Source organism: Lathyrus oleraceus, chromosome 5, assembly GCF_024323335.1.
Source record: "Lathyrus oleraceus cultivar Zhongwan6 chromosome 5, CAAS_Psat_ZW6_1.0, whole genome shotgun sequence".
Classification (NCBI taxonomy): domain Eukaryota; kingdom Viridiplantae; phylum Streptophyta; class Magnoliopsida; order Fabales; family Fabaceae; genus Lathyrus; species Lathyrus oleraceus.
The window spans coordinates 646,495,138-646,513,136 of record NC_066583.1 but is presented as its reverse complement, the minus strand read 5'-3'; the positions used below and the strand labels follow the sequence as shown (position 1 = coordinate 646,513,136).

Genomic DNA, 17,999 nt, shown 5'->3' with positions numbered 1-17,999 from the left:
GAATTAAAAGACTGTGGAAATCCCCCAATTATTTCATTTTCAAAAGTAAATTTATTGTTTTAATCAAAAAACCTTGTGCTCTGCCCAAGGCACAATGACATGTTGTAGGGTCTCCTCATTTATAAATTTGATTATCATTAATAAAGTGACATTTTGCATTCAAATTATGTTCCTTTTCTTTTGCATTCTTTTATATATACAATGAAAATGCAAAAAAAAACCGCACGCACTTTCTTAATAAACTGCATAAATCATAACATGCATAAACACCACCTAGACCAACGATAATGACACTGCTATGGTCTAGTGTGAATTTGATTGTTCGATTAATCAAGCCGAAGACGAAGGCGGGGAAGATTGCGAACTCCCCAAAGAGCTAGCCAGACTACTCAGGCAGGAAGATAAAGTCATCCAACCACACCAAGAAGACATCAAAGTTATCAACCTTGTAACAAAGGAATACAAGAAAGAAAGAAATATAGGTGCCACTCTCCAAGATGTAGTAAAGACAAGACTGATAGAGGTCCTTCAGCAGTATGCCGACGTATTTTCTTGGTCATATCAGGCTATGACTAGGTTAGATACTAATATTGTCACTCATAAGTTGTCGTTCAAGAAAGAGTGTACTGCTGTCAAGAAGAGGCTAAGAAAAAATTGCCCAGACACAGTCGTCAAGATCAGAGAGAAAGTATGAAAATAGTTCGATGTCGGATTCTTAGCAGTAGCTAAGTATCCACAATGGGTTTCCAACATCGTGTCGGTACCAAAGAAGTACGCAAAAGTCAAAATGTGAACTGACTACCGAAACCTGAATAGCGTAAGCCCAAAGGACAATTTCCCATTACCTCACATTGATATATTGGTTGACAATACAACTAAATTCTCGGTATTTTCCTTCATGGATGGTTTCTCTAGATACAACTAGATTTAAATCGATCCGGAAGGCATGGAGAAAACTACGTTCATCACCCCTTAGGGGACTTTTTGCTATAAGGTTGTGCCTTTTGGATTAAAGAACGCTTGGCCAACATATCAACGCACAATGATGAATCTCTTTAACGACATGATTCATAAAGAGATCGAAGTGTCTGTGGATGATATGATTGCCAAATACCAAACCGAAGAGGATCACATTACCAATCTGAAAAAGTTATTTGCTCGATTGAGGAATTTTAGGTTGAGGCTTAATCCAAATAAATGCACATTTAGGGTTCGATCTGGAAAGTTATTGGGTTTTATTGTAAGCTAGAAAGGGATTGATGTCGATTCTGACAAAGTTAGGGCCATCCAGAATATGCCCACACCAAAAACAAAGAAAGAGGTTCGTGGATTCTTGGGGATATTAAACTACATCACCAGGTTCATTTCACATCTCACCGCCACATGTAAACCGATATTCAAGATTCTATGGAAAGATCAAGCGAGTGGAATGATGATTGTCAAGAAGCCTTTAACAAGGTCAAAGAATATTTACAAGAACCATCAGTTTTGATGCCCACTATTCAGAGAATGCCTCTCATCATGTACTTGACAGTACTCGATGAATCAATGGGTTGTATGTTGGGGCAGCAAGACGAAACTGGCAAGAAAGAGCATGTTATTTATTACCTGAGCAATAAGTTCAATGACTATGAGACCGGAAACTCATTCCTCGATAAGACTTATTGCGTACTTATGTGGGCTTCTAAGTGTCTCAGACAATACATGTTAACTCACACAACCTGGTTAATATTCCAGTTGACTCCCTTTTTTTCATTGGATGGATGATCCGCTGTCGCACACGGGTCAAAAACGAGTAAATAAGAATGGTAGTATAGGAAAGTGACACTCGAGTATCGTATCACAAGGACTTTTGGTAAATTAAATAAACAAGAAAACAAAATAGGGGGTTTTGATTTGATTAAGAATAAGTGATTATAAAAAGTGATTATAAAAAGTGATTATAAAATAAGTTGATCTACTGATTTGGTTTCCTAACTTATCATTGGTTAATATAATTTTCATGCTCTAAGCAGATTCTAATCCCTTTTCGATTGCAGTAACACTAACAATCGCATTGATATTAATATAAGATATGTGTTCCTAATTTCTGAATTAAGCAAATGGGTTAAGTACATTGAATTAAGTAAATGCGATTATAGAACATATATCAATCGAAATTAATCAATACATATTCTATAGAACTTGAATAAAGCATACAAGACATAGAACAAAATATTGGAAGGGAAAGACATCTGATTGAAAATTAAGAAACCTTAAAGTATCGGCGGAAATCGATTACAGCAGATCAACCTTGTGAACTTTAGCTCTCCATGAAATCGTCTAAGCAATATTGTATCATCAAAATTCAGAATAGGATTACTGCAGCGGTGAAAGACCTAATATAATAAAAGGGAAATTTAGGCCCTTATGGGATCCGACCCAAAAATTATAAAACCGGCCCAAACTAACTATTTTAATTAAGTCTGGAACTTCAACAAATTTTTCAACGCTCTTTCACTCCAAATCTTCTTTTGATTTCAACATTAAACTTGTATCTCTTTCTCCTAACTTTCCAACTCATATTAGAACATGTTAATCTGACTTCTATAGCTCAAGTTATGATCTGCATAGTGATAAGGTATCAAATAACTATTTATGCTGAAAATAAAGTACGAAAATAAAATAAAGCCAAAAATAAACTTAAATATTAAAACACACTAAAATAGTAAAAACAATACAATAAACTATAGATTTTCCTAGGTACAATAGTAGAAGAAGTTGTATCAAAATGCACTGACCAAATTCTGCCACACTTGAATTTTTACACTCCGAGCAAAATTATAAATTCAAAACTCAAAAGAAAAAACAAGCAAAGGTTATCAAGATACAAGGTACAAGCAAAATTCTAAGTCTAAGCTTCAAGAAAATGACATTAGTAAGTAACTCTTTTGTGGCATTCAAAGTAAATATGAAAAACAGATTACCAAAGAGTACATCAAAAGCAGCAAGATCCTCATAAGATAAAATTCACTCAACTCTTAGTTGTTTAGTTAGATTGTTTACACTTAAAGCATATCATGAAAGAAAGTACTACCATAAGCTTGAAAAGATTCTAACATCCATAATTTAATTACATGCACACAAAGATAAAAAAGACTTTTAGTCAGTTGTAACTTAGTCAGGATACTGGCGAAATAAATCCTAAGGGGGTACTAGGCTAAAATTTAAAGGGTCAAAAGAAAATTGAAATAGTTGCGGGAGTTGAACTAAAAATACGTCGTTAACTTTCAAACAACAACTTCTCAACTATTTTTCTTCTCTTTTATCTTTCGATTCTCATTTTTGTTTCTTTTCAGATCAGAAGGAATATGTAATGACATCCTTCTTTCCTTTTTCTATTTTACTTTAATTTTTTTTCTTTTTCTATTTTTTCTTTTGTTCAACCAACTTTTTTATTTTAAATCAAATATCACAATTATAATCATTCAACCTCACACAATTCCAACAAGACTCTATCAACCCTATGAATTGGTGATAACATTGTTTTTTTACCTTCACACCTGTAATGAGTTTAAACAAAGAATGAGATAATATGCTCAAGGGGATTTTCAAACAAGGGATGATATTATTCAGGGTTGACTTTTTGCCTATTGGATAAAAAATAAACAAAACAAAAATAAATTGCCTTTATCATATCAATGTGCATAAGTAAACAAAAAGTTTCAATAAGAGTCAATTCAAGTTCTAAAGACTAACAGACATGAGTGAAACACACAAGAAATAAAGAGATGTATTTTTTAATGTTATCCATTAAAAGGCTCAAAATCTCACAAGGTTAATTGATCTACCATAAATTGTGTATAGTTTAAAGTTTAGTCCTACATATAATACTAAGAATGCGCAAAAAGAATCAATCACATTACACCATAAGTCTTTAATCAAGAGAGCAGAGAAAATACTCACAATTACAACTCGAAAACCACCGAAAAAACATGTCATTTTAAAAATTAAATAAAACAAGTAAATAAATGAAAAACAAGAAAATATGGAAGTAAATGATTCTCTCTCTCATACTTAAGACATACATTGCCCTTAATGAAAGAACATAAGTATAAAATAAGAGAGAAGAGAGATAGAAAAGAACACATCCGAGGAGTCAATGTGGATAAATGACCGCATAAATAATATTTCTCAAAGAGAGATCTTTTACAATATCTTCTTCCAAAGTGGGACTCTCATGAAGTAGTTTAAGGCAGTGTCCATTAACTTAAAATTTTTTATCAGTGTCTTCACTTTTTATTCCTGAGTCAAAAAACATTCTTTTATAGGTGAAAGTATTGAATGGACAAATGAAAGTGGTCTTCTTTTTGTCCTCTGGTACAATATAGATCTCATTTTTCACAACATCCAAGATCAAGGGGTTAAACCGCGTTTGGGGATGCCTCACTACTTTTACTTCATCTTCAAATAAGACATGATTCATACACATTGATGAGCTAATACCAGGAATGTCAGCCAATGTCTATCTAATTGCCTTCTTATGTTCCCTAAATACTTATAACAACTTTTGTTCATGTTTAGATTCAAATTTAAATGAAATTATTACAGGAAAAATTTCATTAAATTCTAAAAATGCAAAGAGTGGATTTAGCTCTAAAGTATATGGCTGCTTAATGGATGGTAAATTTTTTGCAGCGGGAACTACATTTACATCTGTAACATCAACTTTGTCAGTAAAAATCATATAAGAAATATCAGAAGAAATATCGACATGTAAAACAGCTTCAATTTCAGCACAAATTGAACATAAGTGAGTATCAGTACAAACATCACAAGTATAAGTGTCATCAAAATCAGACTAAGAAGGGAAGTCAGCAAAAAGTGAATCAGTTGTAGGAAGTTCTCTTAAGATTCTATTTTGATCAGTCATGATATGATTATTAAATTCAAAATCAGAATCAAATCAATATAGAATCAAATAAAATCACTATCAAATATGACATAAAATCAATAATAACATCAAAATTAGAGTAAAATCAACACATAATCAAATCATTATCAAATCATTATCAAATCATTATCAAATCAGACAAATAAAATCATTAATAAAATCTAATGAAAAATACGATTAAAATAAAATCTAAAAATTATGAAAATTTGACTAAAAATAAAATAAAATAAAATAACGAATCTACAAAAAAATTGGTTTTTTTTTAGAATATAAAAATAGAAAATAAATCAAATAAAATAGAAAAATAAGGAATTTGCAATTTTAAGTGTCAATTTTTTTTTCTGACTTTCTATAAAAAAAAATTGGAGCAATTCAAAACAGTAGCTTACAGAGTCACCTGATAGGTTGTTGAGATAGTTACACCATTATACTGCTACCCTGGAAATCAAAAAACAAAACAAAACAAAATTCTAACAAGACACTAACCTAGGACTATAAAATTAGCTAATATTATCAAAGAGACTCCGACAATAGTGTCAATTTGATCCGTTGTCGCACACGGGTCAAAAACGAGTAATGAAGAACGATAGTTTAGGAAAGTGACACTCGAGTATCGTATCGCAAGAGCTCTTAGTAAATTAACCAAATAAGAACATAAAATAGGGGGTTTTGATTCAATTAAGAATAAGTGATTATAAAATGTGATTATAAAAAGTGATTATAAAATAAGTTAATCTACTTATTTGATTTCCTAACTTATCATTGGTTAATATAATTTTTATGCCCTAAATGAATTCTAATCCCTTTCAATTACAGTAACAATAATAGCGCATTGATATTAATATATGATATGTGTTTCTAATTTATGAATTAAGCAAACATATTTTGAATTAAACAAACGGGTTAAGCACAACGAATTAAGCAAACACGATTATGAAACATATATCAATCAATATTAATCATCACATATTTTATAGAACTTTAATAAAGCATACAAGACATAGAACAAAATATTGAAAAGAAAAAGATATTTGATTGAAAATAAAGAAACCTTAAAGTATCGGCGGGAACCGATTATAGCAGATCAACCTTGTGAACGTTAGTTCTTCATAAAATCGTTTAAGCAATATTGTATCATCAAAATTAATAATAGGATTACTGTAGCAGTGAAAGACCTATTATAATAAAAGGGAAATTCGAGCTCTTATGGGATTCAACCCAAAAATTACAAAAACCGGCTCAAATTAACTATTTTAATTAAGTCTGGAACTTCAACAAATTTTCCGACCCTCCTTCACTTCGAATATGCTTTTTACTTCAAAATTAAACTTGTAGCTCTTTCTCTTAGCTTTCCAACACATATTAGAACGCATTAATCTGACATCTATAGCTCAAGTTATGATTTATATAGTGACAAAGTATCAAATAACTATTTATCCTGAAAATAAAGTACAAAAATAAAGCCAAAAATAAACTTAAATATAAACATACACTAAAATAGTAAAAATAATAAAATAAACTATAGATTTGCCTAAGTACAAAATTAGAAGAAGATGCATCAAAATGCACTAACCAATGGACATCAGCGCGTTTTGGGATTTCCTTTGCCCTCTTACTCCCTGCACCTCTTTTCCTTTATTCTTTTCTACTCCTTTCTTTTATTTTATTTTTACATTATTTGTTTTTTTTTGTGATTTTTATTGCGCTTTTCCCAATACGTTTTACTAACTCCTCATTACTCTCTTACTAATTGTATCTCATATCATTTTCATTTTTAACTTTTTTATTTACTTAGTTTTATCTAATTAAATAATTAATTGGTGATTAAAAATGATATTTTAAAGAGAACAAAAAATCCTTGATTCAAAGTCAAGTTCTTTTCAAAATACCTCACATTTTATCCATTAATTTCGTGCTTTTCAATCGATTCCAATTCAGAAAATCAAACCTTGATTCATATCAAATTTATTTTCTAAACCAAATCCAAAACACTTAATCTTATCAAACATATTTCACAAACAAGATGAAAAAGGAACGATTTGGTGTATACCACTCTTTTTCCTTACTGTTAGGATATAAGTTGTATAACTCAATCATTCGAGTATTCATCATTTGCTTAAAAAAATTCATCCCGATTGGTATTGAACCCCTTTCATAATTAAATCTTGAGCCCTCTTATTTTCATAATAAATCGGACGAAAAAAGGAGTAATTAGGTGTACACATCTTTGTTCCTTGAATACTTGGATACGAGTCGCATGGCTCGACCATTCGAGCATTTGTCTTCCATTCAAGACATAGAATCATTTCAAACATATTTCACAAAAATAAGAAAAAGGAATGGTTTGGTGTATGCCAAAATTTTACCCGATTGTTTGGATACGAGCCATATAGCTCGACCATCCAAGCATTCGTCATCTTACTACAAATAATCTTAACCAATCAAATTCATTTTCCGCCTTAGCGCGATGTTAAAAGCTTTTCATAAATGAAATATGCTTCGTTCATTCCGAGACGATCTAAACAAAGCTTTGTTCCTACCATGTGCAAGAAGTTAGAACGGTTTCTGTTCGAATGCGACGAGAATATAACTCTACGAGAGACCAAGTTATGTTGTTCATTCTGATGCGATGCCAATGTTCACTTCTCCAAGTTTTAGGTAGTAAGAAATGTTTCCCGTTCGAATGAGACTAAGTACCTTTTGCTAAAATCGACCAACCCACAAAAAATTACTATCTCGAATTATGTAGCATTGAGTTCCCCATCACACATAGGGATACATAGGAGCAAGATTCGACATCTTGTCAAACACTCTAATAAAAAACTTTTTGCAACCTTTTCTTTTCATTTTTAATCTTTTCAATAATTAGAAGAAAATAATAAATATAAGATAACATTTTATTTGCAAATCTAACTTAATGGTTTTTGTTGAGTACAATGGATGTGATGAGTGTTACTACCCTGCCCTTGCATAATCGACTCTCGAACCCGAATTTTGTTATGAAGATCATTTTCTTTTTATTTTGAGGGTTTTGTTGATATTTTTCCTTTCCTTTTGGAATAAATAAAGTTCGGTGGCGACTCTGTTATCATCTTGAGCGTGCGAGCGCTCGTGGTCATTTTTTGCGCCGGTACACCTGACGACTATGTTGGGGACTTGCTTTAGCTAGAGAGTCAAGCTTAATTTGGTTAAATTTGAGATGAATGTTGTCATTTTTTATTTGTTTTATTCCATCTATTTTATTATCTCTTATGTGATATTATTGTTGCTTGTTCATATGTCGTGAACGGGATTATCTGATTGTTGGCACTATATGAGATATGCTTTACACTCGAGTATGAGAAGAAATTTATGATTAAGTTGGTGGTTGTGTAGTATTGGCCCATGAGGTTTATATATCATTGGGATGGTATGAAGACCTCGCCTAAAGTAGTCCCTCTTGAAGGTATTATTGTTTGATGAGTATTCGTCAAGGCACCAATTTTTTCAAGTAGGATCAATGACCCCAGAACCTTTTAGAACCTTAGAGTTAACATTTGTGTAGTATCGACCTACGGAATGTACTCCAAGTGGGGTTGATATGAAGACCTCTCCTAGAAGATATCATCTTAAGGATATTATTGTCTGAGGAGTATTCTTCAAGGCGGTGGTATTCTCAAGGAGGGTCCATGACTCTAGGAACCTGCAATCGTATAACCTACCTATAGGATTCCAATAATCATAATTCCTATATATATATATATATATATATATATATATATATATATATATATATATATATATATATATATATATCCTCCTGTTGTTATTTAGATTGATGATTAATATAAACCTAATATACCCATGATCTTGAGCCATGCATTTTCATTACATTCTCATATACAAAACATTTAGCATTTTCATTTTTGTTTTCAGGGAATCTAGAGATTACAATTGTTGTAAACATTCAAGGAATTGTTCCCAACACCTTTCGGAGTACTAGTATCTACCAAAAGGTATAACAGACTAAAGAGGTCACGTCACCATTTTTCGAACCTTCCAAAATGAAACCCTAGTTATCTCTTTCCATAAATCTGGAGTTTGAGAAGATTGGTCTGCTTTTGGTACAAGGTACGGATTAGAGACACCTTTAACCTTCAGAGTCTGATTTGTCATCAGAGGTTAGAACACTATGATCAGAGTTTGAATCTTCAGAGGCAAAACCACCTTGTTCACATATGTTTTTAACAATGTCTAATCAGAGTTGAATATTAAGCTTATGATCCTGCACACTTGAACATATGTTAGTATACCCATTTTTTCTTTAAATACTTTATTATCACCAAAACCCAAGGGATATGAACAATCTTGTTCCAACAATCTTTCCCTTTTTAATGATGACAAACAAATGTATTTAAGAACAATGGTTGGTTAGTTTAACTAGTTTGACAACATTAGAGTATAGGGTTTGTAAGCTCCCCTTGAGTCTACTAGTCCATAGTTGATTTTTGTAAGCTCCCCCTAAATCATATCCAAGTTAACTAAACTTATTTTGATAAGATAATGTTTAGATGAAAGCAATATCGAAAGAATTAGGGTTCAGGTACATTAAAAGTATCCAATAAATACTCTTAATCCTCTTAAATACTCTCATGAATTTCTCCCCTTTTTGTCATCAGCAAAAAGTGAACTAGAACATATCAGCATAGAGAGAGAAAATATTTAGGAATGAAATATATGGAAAAAATAAATTCTGATAAAAATAGCAAAAATAACTTTTGCACTTCCCAATAGAGAGAAATGGCTGGATTAATTAAAATGTTTCTACACTTCTCAAGACTAGGCATGGCAACATAACCCATACCCGCGGGTACCAACCCGAACCCGCCCCGAAGTTGACGGGGAAAACCCGCTTTGACTGGGTTTGGGTTCGGGTTTGGGTTTTCCCCGATTTTAAAATATGGGGATGGGTCGGGTAATGGGGACACTAGTACCAACCCCGAACCCGTCCCCGAACCCGCCTCGTTTATTTCATTATGTACATTATTATTTATTTTTGAATATTTAGAGTATTAAATATGTGGTCAATATTTTGATATTTTAATTTGAATTTATTATTTAAAATATTTGAAATGTATGTATGGAATTTTTTTAGATTGTTTTATTTTATTATTTGTAATGTAATTTTATTTTGGAAAAATAAAAATTTATATTTAAAAAATTGATTTCACTAAATGAATGATGGCGGGGCGGGGATACCCGAATCCAACCCGAACCCGTTTGGGACGGGTTTGGGTTTTGATTATCCATCCCCGTTTGGGTTTGGGACGGAGAATGGGGATTGTTTGGGGGTTTGGGTTTGGGTTTGGGGAAGGTAAAAACCGTCCCCGACCCGCCCCGTTGCCATGCCTACTTAAGACGGCCACATGCCATTTAGGAATAGAAACCATCAGAAGTAGTCATTACAAAAAAACTCATAGTATCAAGCATTAAATCTCCAGATGTTTCAAATACCACAAGCAACATAAAGTCACTCAAACTCTTCTATAAAAGCATAACTCAATAGACTGATGTCCCACATCTTCATCCAACTCTTCTTACTTCCCAACATCATGAGTATTTCTTATGATAAAATTAAGAGCATTATCTTAACAGAAACCATTATTGAGAACAAGAACACCACCTTGGTGCAACACCAACAACGGTCAACTAAAGAGGCCAAGCTATCTAGTGTCTTTGACAATGTCTTTGTGTGTTGCTAGGTGGTTTTTCAATCCTTTTCCCCTGTTTTTGGTTAATGTCAAAGTACACATTCCAAATAGGTGTTTCTATCTCTTTTCATTGATAAACCATGGTTTTTCTATCAATTACTTGTAAAATAAGTTAATACATGCCTACGTATTTTACGTAATTTTGGAACTTATCAACTTTCTCTAACATATCTTTTTTTTGTCCTCAAATAAAATCCATCCAGATGGTTCATAGTTTTTTTGAAATGCATGTTTCATGAGCGATAAAATGACTAGATCGATCATTTTGTTAAGTATTTGTTATATGACATGATATTATTTCTAATGCAAGTTAATCATAAATGTCATAAATATCCACAAACTATAGCATGAAGATAAACTACTTGATTGACTAAAGTAAGATTTTAAAACATGTTTAGATTAACAGTCAATTATTTATCAGAATCATGATCTTAGAGTATCTCTCAATGGTTATAATTTTCCTTATAATTGGAAAATGCATGAATTATAAAAATATTTTGCATTTAGTTTATGGAATATCATAAGATACATTATCAGTTATAGATCACTAAGCTTTTTCTTTTGGTCGTAGCATGGTTAGGCTTACAAAATTATTGATTTTTCTTTGGATTCAAAAAGGCTAAAGATATGAGAGAAATCATGTGTTTTATCACTTTTCATTGATAAACCAGAGGTTTTTCTATCAATTACTTGTAAAATAAGTTAATAAGTGCCTACATATTTTACACAATTTTAGTACTTATCGATAGACAACTTTTTGGTGGGTCACTCCACGTTCTCTCCATTTGGTTAATAATTTGATGTTGTCTTCCATTTCCGTAGTGATCATTGTTTAACCCTATATCAATGGGTATTATGATGATTAAAAAAAGATACATTCAACAAGGGATTAATAGTGTAGAAGGAGGACTTACTTTACATGAACCTTTGAGAAGATTTTGGCATCTAAGGGGTGACTCGGGGATCATGTTTGATCAATTCCATTACTTTCCTCACTCCCTTGTAGATTTTCCTCCTGTTTAATGACCTTGATTCATAAGGTTAAACACTCGTCCCACTTAGGTGATTTTCGACCTATTTCCCAAGTGGGTTCTCTTCTTAAGTTGGTTGTAAAAGTGTTGGTGATTAGGTTTGCAAAGGTTATGGATAATCTTGTCTCTCTTAATCAATCGGTTTTCCTTAAAAAGGAGACAGGTTGGTTCACAGGGTTATGGTAGTGAGTAAGTTGGTGGACTTGGATAAGAAAATAAAAAAAAACCTTTCCTCATTTTAAGGTGATGTTTGCAAACCCATATGATTTAGTTTGTTGTAGGTTTTTGGATTATATGTTGATCAAATTTGGGTTTTATTTTAAGTAGAGATCTTGGATACATGCTTTTGTGTTTTCAGGAAATCTTATGATGTTGGTGAGTGGTTTCCTGACCCAAGATATTAGCATTCGAATGGAGTTTAAACAGGGCTATTTATTAGCTCTATTTTTTCATGCTTTTGGAGAAAGGCTTATATGGGTTGTTTAGTAAGGATGTTGAGTTGGATATTTTTTGCTTTAGGGTGCACTCCTTGGAGCTAATAGTCTCCCACCTATAAAATATCAAACGTATTAGGGCTATCCTCGAGGATTTGGAACTTACATATGGATTTTGTGTTAACTTTACAAAGAGTGGTCTTTAGGGTGAGCTCCTTGGAGTTAATAGTTTCCCACCTCTAAAATATCAAGTTTATTTGGGATTTCTTCTAGGGTTTGGAGCTTGCATATGGACTTGATGTTAACTTTACAAAGAGTAGTCTTATAGTAGTCAATGTTGATCCGACTCTTTTTAACTTAGTTGGCGATTTTCCCAATTCTAGGCAATAGATCCTTCCTTTTTGGTACCTTAGTTTTTTTATCGAGCTAACCCCCACTTCGAGATTATGTGGGATTCGCTAGTTAATATGTTATCTAAGAGTCTATTTTCTTGGAAACATAGGTATACCAGTCTGGGATAGAGTGGTCTTACTTAATTTGGTTCTTAAGCATATACATATTTTGTTCTTGTCTTTCCTAAAGATGTTTGTTAAGGTTTTGAAGAAGATTTTAGAATTCAAATAAGGTTGAGGTTGCTTTAGGGTGCAGTGAAGGGTGATTATAGGGTTTCTTGAGTTAAGTGATATGATGATTGCAAACCTAAGCTAAGAGGTGGCTTGTGTGTTCGAATCTTTGCTTTGTTAATTTGCCTTTTTTAGACAAATGGAGATAGAGACTCGTCTCAAGTGAACCAGGTTTCTAATTTGATATGGTATATGGTAGATATGGAATCATTGTGTTTCTTCCTTAACATGGGTAGGTCGTGTGAATCCTATTCTACGTCCACTTCGGAGAAATGTGTGATTTTTCTTGGATCCATAACAGACGATTCCTTTTATTGGCTTGAGGATAGTATAAGAGGGTGGAAAATGATCTTCACATATCCTTTTAGCTAGACATGTGGGTTGATTTCACCTTGCTCAAAGTTAGGTTCCCTAATCTCTTCAATATCTCATATCAACAAGAATGGTTCGTGGGCAAGGTAGATTTGTGGGAAGATCAGATCTAGTTTGGGATCGGGAGTGAATGAGATCTATTTTTATTTAAGAACATGAGATGGTTGTCAACCAACTTTCTATTATTAAGAGATAGTCACTCTCTCTAGATAAAGATAGGTGATGGTGGCATCATGCTAAGGATATGATGTTCTTGGTAGCCTCAACATATTCTACCTTCCTACAGTGAAATCCCCTTATTAATCCCTAGCTTTGTAGAGTGGATTGATTATTTCTCTCATCAATGTCCGTTGGGCTCCTTCTAAATAACCTAATTCTTTTAGTGTTGGGATTTTGTCCACTTGTATGTTTTTTGTTCGTTTTTCTTTCTCCAGATTGTAACTTTATTGTTATATTGATTTTTTGGCATGTTGAGTATCGCTCTCCAGTGCCATGCTTTTCTTTTGAGACTGGTTATTAAAACATGCAACAACAAAATGAAGAAAAAAAAATCTAAAACCAAACTCTAAAAATCTAAAGAATCTTTCAAAATTATTAAGGAAACCCGAGGGAAGGTTCCGTTACCTTCTCGTACATGATATAAAACCAAAATACTAGTTCCAAGAATTTTACCATAAATTATTGGCGCAATGAGGTGAATTAAGAAAATCCATAAGTATATTTGTAATATACTGGTAAGGACCACAATAATAAATTGAGATTATTTTCAAACATGACAATTACAAACTGCATGATGCCTTTCTATAGTAGGAAAGATGCCCATAATGCAACATGAGCCTAGTATCTAGTAGATTGCTAAAAATTGCTTCTGTTTTTGTCATGAATCAAACTTGTTGACAATGAATAAGGTTTAAGATTTGACTGCTAGAGAATCATCTTTCTTTGGAACAGGAATGTGACCTTGCTCTTGCAGACTCTTAACGGTTTCATATAAACATTGACTCACTGGAGTGAATTCCAATCCCAAATCTTTCAGTTTTTTGTTTGAGAAGATATGTGGTTTCACTCTAGGATTCTTTTCATCTGAACACCTGCACATGTAAAACATTTACTTTGTTAACTTTGAACCTATGACCCAAGGTGCAAATTATGACCTTGAAAAAATTGAGTTCATAGGAGTTGGCATTATCACACATTCAAGCATTCAAAATATCATACATTTTTTTCAGAACATTATTCGAGCGTGCTATGACGGTTTGAAGAAAATATATTTTACTTTTTACTTTATAATAAAATATTAAATTTAAATCTAAACGGTATAATCTTAATTCCATGGTTTTCAATGTTTCAAATGCTTAAATGTTTGATATCAGAATCGTCAAACATTGAATCTAACAAAAACACTACTCCGACCTGATTTATAAGTAAAAAAGATAATTTTTATAATACTTTTAATTTTCTTAGTTTCATGTAAAAAAAGATAACTCAATTACTAATATACTATTAATTAAATTGTCATCTAAATAATTAATGCAGAGATAATTTTGAAATAAAGACATTAAATAAACATAAATTTGTTGACATTTGCTTATATTTAACACCAAAAAATTTAAAAGATTTTTGCCTATAAATAAGATCGAAGGAAGTATAAATTTTATAGATATCGATAATTTATCATGTCCATAATAATGGAAGAGGTAGATAATATATAGATAAAGTGATAAGGACGTTGAGGTTGGTAAGGAGTCATATGCTCCACTTATTTCTACTTTTATAAAATAATACCAATAATTTCAATTTCATTTTCTATACTTTATTTAGGTGGTGGAAATGGAACATAGATCACATAAACAAGTCAAAGTTGGTATACCTACTAGGTCACCATTCAATACTTCTCCAATTTTTTTGAACATTTATAAATTTTTATTCTATGCTAACTCATATATTTTTTTTATGTCAACTAGTCTAGTGCATGAGATTTTATTTCTTTTTATAAGTGGAATGCGGCGCGTTAGAACCTAAACTCCTATAATATTTCTGCACAGAAATCAATTGAATTGTTTTAACGAAATTACTAATTTATATTAATTAATAATGATAATTATAATAGGAAGAATAATTTAAGTGACTTACTTGGTAGGAATCGGGTATTCAGGAAAATACTTAGCCAGAATTTCAACAAGCTCTCCACGGTGCAATGAACTTTCAGCACATAAGTATCTACCAGAAGCAGAAGGTTTTTCATAAACAAGTATATGTGCTAATGCCACATCCCTGACATGAACATAAGCTTGTGTTGCATTTGCATAGGTTTTTGCAGATCCAGTTAAGTACTTTAGTATGTGAATTGTGCTTGCATTGATTGTGGGTTGTAGCAATGGTCCAAGAACCAAAACTGGATTCACTACAACCAAATCTACTTCTTTCTCTTTTGCTATATCCCATGCTGCTTGTTCCGCCACTGCTTTCCCATAGCAATACCAATTCTGCAATATTCAAATTTCAAATCAGTTGCATTTATCATCACAATATTATAATAGTGGTTTATAGATGAAGACAATATTGACCTTGGTGTTCTTGCAAAATTCCAAATCGCTCCAACAAGACTCGTCAACTTCAACATCAACACTTCTCTTTGGGTCCATATAGACTGCGCCAATTGAGGAAGTGAAAACCACGCGCCTCACATTTGCTTCTGCAGCAGCTATGATTACATTCTTTGCTCCATTTACTGCAGGCTCCACCATCTCTTCCTGTGACACGTACCCAAATAACAAATTTAATAATCATTTTCGGTAAAACTAAATTAGTAGTACTAATAATAGTAGATTAATTAAAAAAACATAATAATGGAAGATTACTTAGAAAGTTGGTGGATGTGAAATTTATATGCCACGTTGTGTACAATCTCATACACATAACTTTATTTAATCTTGAAAGAGAAGGAACAAACAAGGTTTGGTTGTGAGAAAATAAGACCCACCAACCAACGGTTCAAATAATCACATCGCATGACATGATTTTGTCTATGCTACTATTTTTTTATTAATTTTTGTTTGCAATATCATAATTTAAGCATTTATTATAAATTAACTTAAATAATTTTTTATTTATTTATTTTTCTCTCAATTTTATTTATTAATTTTCCATTCAGTAAATTATGAAATTTATTTATAAATTTTTAAACAACTTAATTTTTTATTAAACATTATAAATTCAATCTAATAGTTTATTCTCTATCGATAATCAAGCTAGCTTAATTACAAAATTCAACGGTTATAAATTTTAAATGATATCAAATATTTTTTTGTAGAATAAAACCTAATTGATTCTTTTTGATATACATAAGTAAATAATAAAAAAGAATGAACAGTAATAAAAAGAAAGAATGATAAGTAAAAAAATTTAATATAGAATGATTTATACATAAGTATATAAAATTCATAATAGTGTACTAGACTAATATTTAATTAATTTTATTTGTGATTGTTCCTTTGATTGCGAAGATTAAGAATTAAAAATCAAAAGATTCTTTAAATAAATAAAAAATCAAATAAGGGAATGAAAACTCACGGGGTTATCGGTAACGGGAGAAGCAGTATGAAAAACACCGTGACAACCGTGAACGGCAGCTTTAACGGAGTTAAGATCAAGTAGATCAACTTTATGCAGAGTTAGTCTCTCCTTCGCTCCTTCCAACTCTTTCAAGTGTCCATTTTTTGCATCATCTAAAATCAAATCAAATTTCATGCATGTTCACGTCAAAATACAATACTAATAACATCATTAATTCGCATAATTTTGATTAAATTATAAAATTAAAACGCGATCAAGAAATTAAGCAGACATGCCTGGGTTTCGCAAGGTTCCTCTGACGGTGTAGCCTTTTTCAAGGAGGAGTTTAACCATCCATGAAGCGATGAATCCGCCGGCGCCGGTGACGCATATGGTTTGGCCGGAGATTGGTGAAGGTTCTGCAGCGGCGGCGGCGGAGGCGGCAGGCATATTCGGGATTGGAAAAGGACAAAGGAAGGTGAATGAGTGAGTGGAATAGAGAAGTGATGGGAAAGTTGTGACTTGTGACGTGGGGTTGTAATAAGTGGAAATATGAGAAAGTGAATTGCAATAACAAGCTTTTTATAACAAATTCGATTCTCACCAACCCCGCTACAATATTTTAATTTAACATATATTAACATCCGTACAATTCCCATTTACAAATGCAAATATTATATATATTACCTCCTCGTTGTTTTATTTTAAAAATTTTCAATGACTTTTTATTAATTTTTTTAAGACATGTGATTCTTTTTTATGTTTATATTAATTTTAACATACATAGTTTAAATCTCAAAAAAAAAAAGTAAAAAAAAAATTTACGGATAAAATTTGATTCGCTTCAAAATTAAAATTGTTGATGATTGTATTTCGCTTCATTGCAATGTTCATAAGAGAATTTGATAAATAAAAAGTTGTCAAATCCTATAACAAGTTTTATAGAATCTTTTGAAAGATCTACATTCTAAAACGAAGCTCTTTTGAATCGAGCAATTGTTTCGACAAGGTACGTCGACGATTTTTGTTTATGTATCTTAGGACTTTATGATAGTGTGCATTGGATGTTGAACATGTTAGGTTTATCACATTTTTATGCAAGAAAAGACCTCACCTACGTTAGCCTCACATTAGAGTTTATAAGTTCTCTTGTTTACACCACACAAATTTTGCCTCCTAGCACAGAAGGCAGTGTTAGCTTCCGCATGTTTAACAAAGAATATCAGTTTAGTTTTAATCAAATTGCCGACATGTTGCAACTTCCGCATGGTGAGGGTGTTGTTTGTGAAATCCCGTTAGAC

The 17,999-nt window shown here is 32.1% G+C and overlaps 1 protein-coding gene across 1 annotated transcript; it reads right to left on the bottom strand.

The window, feature by feature from the left end:
• Positions 1-13,838: 13,838 nt before the first annotated feature.
• On the bottom strand, positions 13,839-17,295 carry LOC127087627 (cinnamoyl-CoA reductase 1). Its single transcript, XM_051028548.1, has 5 exons — positions 16,995-17,295; positions 16,717-16,871; positions 15,711-15,896; positions 15,277-15,629; positions 13,839-14,234 (listed from the first exon to the last, which is right to left on the bottom strand). The coding sequence occupies exons 1-5, from the start codon at positions 17,146-17,148 to the stop codon at positions 14,054-14,056; spliced, it is 1,029 nt and encodes a 342-aa protein (XP_050884505.1). The 5' UTR covers positions 17,149-17,295; the 3' UTR covers positions 13,839-14,053.
• Between the last annotated feature and the right edge of the window lie 704 nt (positions 17,296-17,999).

What these genes read in the sequence shown, in the direction of transcription:
- LOC127087627 (XM_051028548.1), bottom strand. Translation starts at nt 17,148, where the DNA reads ATGCCTGCCGCCTCCGCCGCCGCCGCTGCAGAACCTTCACCAATCTCC. An exon ending in AGGAACCTTGCGAAACCCAG is followed by an intron (nt 16,872 to 16,994) that starts GCATGTCTGCTT and finishes ATTTGATTTTAG; the next exon opens with ATGATGCAAAAAATGGACAC. An exon ending in AATTTTGCAAGAACACCAAG is followed by an intron (nt 15,630 to 15,710) that starts GTCAATATTGTC and finishes TGAATATTGCAG; the next exon opens with AATTGGTATTGCTATGGGAA.